This window comes from Emiliania huxleyi, assembly GCF_000372725.1.
Source record: "Emiliania huxleyi CCMP1516 unplaced genomic scaffold EMIHUscaffold_41, whole genome shotgun sequence".
Classification (NCBI taxonomy): Eukaryota; Haptophyta; order Isochrysidales; family Noelaerhabdaceae; genus Emiliania; species Emiliania huxleyi.
Window position 1 is genome coordinate 595,926 of NW_005198900.1, and position 5,598 is coordinate 601,523.

At 65.2% G+C, this 5,598-nt stretch overlaps 2 protein-coding genes across 2 annotated transcripts in view; one reads left to right on the top strand and one right to left on the bottom strand.

Annotated features, from left to right (window-relative positions):
* The window catches only part of EMIHUDRAFT_102676 (hypothetical protein), a gene marked incomplete at both ends in the record, with an annotated part of 4,506 nt that extends 3,952 nt beyond the window's left edge, over nt 1–554 (bottom strand). The window contains one exon of the mRNA XM_005769823.1: nt 354–554. Coding sequence (XP_005769880.1) covers nt 354–554 — 201 coding nt within the window. The remainder of the gene's footprint in view (nt 1–353) is intronic.
* Nucleotides 555–4,437: 3,883 nt separating this feature from the next.
* The window catches only part of EMIHUDRAFT_210175 (hypothetical protein), a gene marked incomplete at both ends in the record, with an annotated part of 1,407 nt that continues 246 nt past the window's right edge, over nt 4,438–5,598 (top strand). Inside the window, 4 exons of the mRNA XM_005769824.1 lie at nt 4,438–4,512; nt 4,621–4,828; nt 5,136–5,296; nt 5,484–5,573. Coding sequence (XP_005769881.1) covers nt 4,438–4,512; nt 4,621–4,828; nt 5,136–5,296; nt 5,484–5,573 — 534 coding nt within the window. The remainder of the gene's footprint in view (nt 4,513–4,620; nt 4,829–5,135; nt 5,297–5,483; nt 5,574–5,598) is intronic.

Below are 5,598 nucleotides of genomic sequence, written 5' to 3' on the forward strand. Positions count from 1 at the left end.
ATACGTGGACCAACGGCAGGGGAAAGGTGCGGCCTGATATAAAGAAGTGGAGCAATCCGCCACCGGCATAGGATGGCCGATGGCAGCAGCAGGAACGCAAACGGGGCCGATGGGGGGGCGAGCCTCGTTGGCGACCCCGGCGGCGCAGTCCTTCTTCTTAGCCTTGGCCGGAGCGATCTTCTTCTCATTCTTGGGCCTCGCCGAGCTGCGCCTGGGGCGCTCGGGGGCGGGAGTGAGCGGCGGCGGCGGCGGCGGGGAGCGAGGGGGCGCGGCGGCGGGCGGCGGCGGGCGGCGTCGCTCGGGGCGGGTGGCCGGAGGGGGAGGGAGAGGTGCGGTGCAGCCACAAAAGGCACAAGGCTGAAGCTCTCGACGGTGTTGAGGGAGGAGGGGCGGGGCGAGGGAGGGACGGGGGGCTCCTCAGTCTTCATGTCGGCCTGCGGCGCGTCCTTCTCCTCGGTCTTCTCCTCGTCGGCCGTGGTGAGGAGCGCAAAGGAGTTGGGGTTGGGCCGGTGCTCGCCGGCGGTCTCCTTGCTAGCGCTGATCGGGGACGCCATGAACGTGTATGATCGCTTCTGGGGTATAGGGTTCTTGTGCCGAGATTTGAGCCGAGATTTCTAGATTTTTGCAACGCCAGGAAGCTCGCCTTCCGTGCCTGCGGCCGTCGCTCGACGGGAGCCTGTCCAGTATGCTCTGGGCATGCTGTACAGCATCGCCAACTCTCTGGGAGGGTCTACAGGGACAGGGCGGGCCGTCTCGGGCACGATGGCGCGCTCAATAGTGTGTATATGCTCGGAGCCGCCCGCCAGTCGTCATCAAGCTCGGTTTTCTTTCCAAATTCTTTACTTTACCACCTCTTCAAGTGTCTGCCGAATTGGTGGACGGAAGCACTCGGCAGGTGCGAGGTGGCGCGGAGTGCACCTGCCTCAGGGCTCAGGCTGTGGCTCAGGGGCCTCAGGCCTCCCAGGGCGTCCTTGGGAGATGTACCGTGGTGCGTGGTACCGACCGAATGCGAATCGCGAATGCTTGAGTGACAAAATCAAGATTTTGTAAACGCGTCTCTCAAATGGAACTAGCCTGATAGCGCCCCGGGTTAGTCTCGGGTTAGGCTTGGGTTATGGCTCGTTCCGCCCCTCTCACGTAGACGCCTCTCAGCCTGCCTCATTTCAGGGCTCAGGGGTACAGCGGCCTTCTCTGGTAGGACGGGAACGAGATGATAGTAGGGAGTAGAAGAAAGCAAAGAGGAGCCCTGCGCACGCACGACTCCGCAGGAGAAACCCCTCCCGAGCGGCCGGACGGCCGCGCGCGCACCAGCAATATCAGTAACCAGCCTCCGGCGGGGCCCCCCGCTACCATCCAAACCCGAGTACCCGTCTATCATAGATAGAGGCTCAAGTGTGACATAAGTCCGCACACACATACGGCGTATCATACGACATACACACATAGACATACACAAAGCAACTCTCACGACACACGGGCACCGGGTGGAGCGGCGGCGGCGGCGGCAGCAGCACGCGCGGGCGGACGGATTCGGACGGGGCGGAGCAGCGACCGCCTGGGCGGCCGCTGCTCTGTCTGCCAGAGCGCGCGCCGTCTGCGCAGCTCGAGCGCAGTCAGGTGCGGGGACGCGTGGCGGCGCGGGGAAACGCGGCGGCGGTGGCGGCGGCGGCGGCGGCAGCGGCACGCGCGGGCGGACGGATTCGGACGGGCGGAGCAGCGACCGCCTGGGCGGCCGCTGCTCTGTCTGCCAGAGCGCGCGCCGTCTGCGCAGCTCGAGCGCAGTCAGGTGCACAGGGAAGCGTGGCGGCGCGGGGACGCGCGGCGGCGGTGGCGAGCAGGCGAGCGGCCCGCGCGCGGCGAGGCGGACAGGTGATCGGCAGGCGGGTGATGGGCCGCAGAGTGACCGCGCCCAGCGATCGGAGCGAGCCGATCGTCGCTCGGCCGCAGCTGACCTCGAAGGCGTGCGGAGCGCGACTGTCGGTGTCGGAGGGCGGCCGTCATGTGGCGAGGAGGGAGGACGACAAGTGCGCGGCGTACGGGTCGCTCTTCATCGGCCAGTCGAGCGGCACTCAAGTCGAGACCGAAGGAAAGCATGACGGGTTTGATCGGCACTTCAAACGCCCGAAATCTGCTTTGGCGCCAAAGCTTGTGACGAGGTTTGCCACGAAAGGGGGCCCTCTGCTAAAATGGGTTATGGAGGCGGAAAAAGAATCCTCGCCGGACTCCTTATGTTTTCGTAAACGTAGTCGTGGCCCCCCGCTACGTCGCACGAGTGCAACCGGGTAGCGGGGGGCTATTACCATACACATTAGTGACCGAAACTAACTGACCTCGGCATGCAGTCACTCAGTCACGCGAGAACCTCCTCGAGGTCAGCCATTGCGAGGGCTGCATGTGTCGATGTGTGGAGACGTACTTCGGGTGGTGCGCAAGTCGGCTCCAATACTCGACCGCCGACCGCAGGCGAAGCCAGCGGCGCACTTGCTGCCAGAGTACGTAGCCGTTCGGGCGCGCTGCCTCACACCGCCGGCAGCAGGACATTTGCCGAAGCAACCTCGGTCCCCACACCGCGTCTTTGTGGTTGTACTTGCGCTCCGGTCTGCTGTCGAAGCACCATGTCACAAATTCTTTTATGTCCCACCATGCAGAGCGCATCTCTCTCTCTGTTGTGCGAGGCGTGAACCGCGCCATTCGCTCTCACCTGGCAACCCTGTCTGCACGTCTCGCGCGCGCGTGAACAGGGCTCCAGGCCCCAAATTACGTGTGAGTGTTAGAGTTGTTTGGTATTGCTAAAAATCTCTCTCTCTCAAATTCGGGGCGGAATGTGTCTCTTGTTTGTTCTCCGGATAAATGAAATGCTGTCTCTTCGCTCTCGAATCGGCGGGGAAACTGTAAAAGAGTTCTTAAAATACAAGCCTCTCTCACAGCACACTGGCACGACAAGGGCGCGGACTGGCGCGGACTGGCACAAACACCGGCTAGGTAGGTAGGTAGAAAGGTGAAGAACAGCCAGGCTCGGACTGGACACCAACGCGGTATGGGTGGACGCTAGACAGATGATGACGACACGCACGAGCGACACACAGACACAAACAAGCTCACAAGACACACAGCCAGCTGGCTGCCACACACCCTGAGTTGGCGTACACATAACTCAAGGCCACATCCTCCCTGTCGCCCCCCCCAGCACTCCAAGGTGCCAAGAGAAACAAACAAGGGCACAACAAACAACAGACGACAGGAAGTGATATGTGAGGCTAGAGCAGCATGCTCCACCTCTAGCAATCTCTCCGGCCGGCGAGGCACGGACGAGACCGTGTGTGGGGTCTAAGTGAGGTGTCTATGGATGCTCTCCTCACGGGCTAGCTGCCTGCGGCTAGCCTTCTCTCGCACTCACGGACAGTGACAATCAAATGGGTGAGTGTTTGCGAGCAGAGGCGCGTGGGCTAAATCTAGGCCGCACGTCGTGGCACTATGACGAAGTTAGACGTGCGGCCGCAGCGCGCCCGCCCCAGGCTCGGCGGTGCGCGCGTGTTAGCGAGAAAGTTGCGGGTAGAGCCGTTCCCGACTTGTCGAATGCGAGGCCTCTGCGACGAGTGCCAGTCGTGCTGCGGAGCCACGCCCTTCGAGCCGCGTCCCGTCGGCACTGTCCCCGAGTGGTCCCGCCTTGGCGGCACACACTCTCGACCAGGACAGTCCTGCTGACTAAATCTAGGCCGCACGTCGTGGCACTATGACGAAGTTAGACGTGCGGCCGCAGCGCGCCCGCCCCAGGCTCGGCGGTGCGCGCGTGTTAGCGAGAAAGTTGCGGGTAGAGCCGTTCCCGACTTGTCGAATGCGAGGCCTCTGCGACGAGTGCCAGTCGTGCTGCGGAGCCACGCCCTTCGAGCCGCGTCCCGTCGGCACTGTGTACCGGCTCAACCTACTGTAAAAAAGAAACCTCCCAAGGCCGCCCCTCCTTCTGGTGGAGCCGCTCGTTCGGTCGCGCGCTGCAGGAAGGACCTGCGTTGGAAGGCATCTGTTGCGAGAGATCGGTTGATTGCAGGCCCAGAGCGTACCCACTATGCTGTCAGCCACGTCGCACCAGCAGTCGACCTTCCTACGGGACGCGTTTACGCAGCTGGACACTGTCGTCCAGCGGAAGCGCGAGGCGGCCGAGGCGGGAAGGCCGAGTGGACCCGACCTGCGACGATCGCAGCAGGCGCGAGCTGCCGTCGCGCCGCCGCGCCGCCACTCTTCTTACGCCCCGTCGCCCTCCCGCCACCGACTTGCGAGACCCGCCGCCGTCGAGCTGAGGCCGCCGCCCGCCGCCCGCCGCCCGCCGCCGACTGCCCGCCGCCGCCCGCCCTCCGTCGCGCCTGCCTGGCGCCTCAGGTGATCCAGCGTTGGCTCGTCCTCTTTGCGAGGCAGCACCTCCACGCCATCTGCAACAAGCTCATGACGGTGGCAGACGCGAGCGACAAGCAAGACGAGGCGCTCGCCGCCGAGAAGAACCCGCGCCGCAAGAGGCAGGTGCTCCCCTCGCTCTCTGCAGGAGGCGGCGGCGGGAGCGGCGGGAGCGGCGGCGGCGGCGGCAAGACCAACGTCACCCTCTCGACCCGGATGCCGTTTGCCGCAAAGCCACCGCCGCTCCCCGCCGTCGACGCGACAGACACCGTCGCCTTCTTCCTCCTCGACTGCCTGCGCCGTGTGCTCGCCGCGGCCGCCGACGTCGAGGCGCTGCGCGGGAAAGGCTCCGGACTCGGAGGGTACAGCCCCGCCGCCGACGCTACTTCTCCCGGCAGTCGCGACCACGCGCGCCGGCCGATGGGCCACCTCGGACCCGGAGGTGGGGGAGAGATGGGGAGATGTGTGGGGAGGTGTGGGGAGGTGTGGGGAGGTGTGGGGAGGTGTGGGGAGGTGTGGGGAGGTGTGGGGAGGTGTGGGGAGGTGTGGGGAGGTGTGGGGAGGTGTGGGGAGGTGTGGGGAGGTGTGGGGAGATATAGGCCACCTCGGATCTGGAGGCGGAGATGACTCGAGATGGCCTGAGATGACCCGAGATGACCCAGGAAAAGAGAGGCCCCGAGAGGCCCCGAGAGGCCCCGAGAGGCCCCGAGATGACCCGAGATTTGGACCGCGGCTGCTCCTGTCTCTAGGCGCGCTCGAGTCAGGTGGCATGTCGAGTGCCGGCGACGCGCTCGCGCCGCTGCGAGGTGCGCCCGACGGCTTGCTCGCCTTTTGCTACGGCCGGCTGCACGTCGGCCAGCCTGCGCCGATCCAGCGGCTTGCGTGCGAGTGCGTGGGCATCTTGTCGCTCGTGCGCCTCTCGCCGTTCGTCGGCATGCTGATCGCGGGGCTCTCCAAGGCCTCTTCCGAACCCACGTCCCACCGCCCCCCGAGACCACACCGAGAGCACACCGAGACCACACCTCCCGAGATCGCCCGAGATCGCCCGAGATCGCCCGAGATCGCCCGAGATCGCCCCCCCCCCCCCTCTGTCTCAGGTCTCTTCCGACCGCGACGAGCGAGAGTGGGTCTCGTACCAGCGGGGAGCGAGGCACATCCACCTGTCGACTCACTCGGCGGAGCAGGCAGTGGCTGTCTTACCCCCCACCCCTG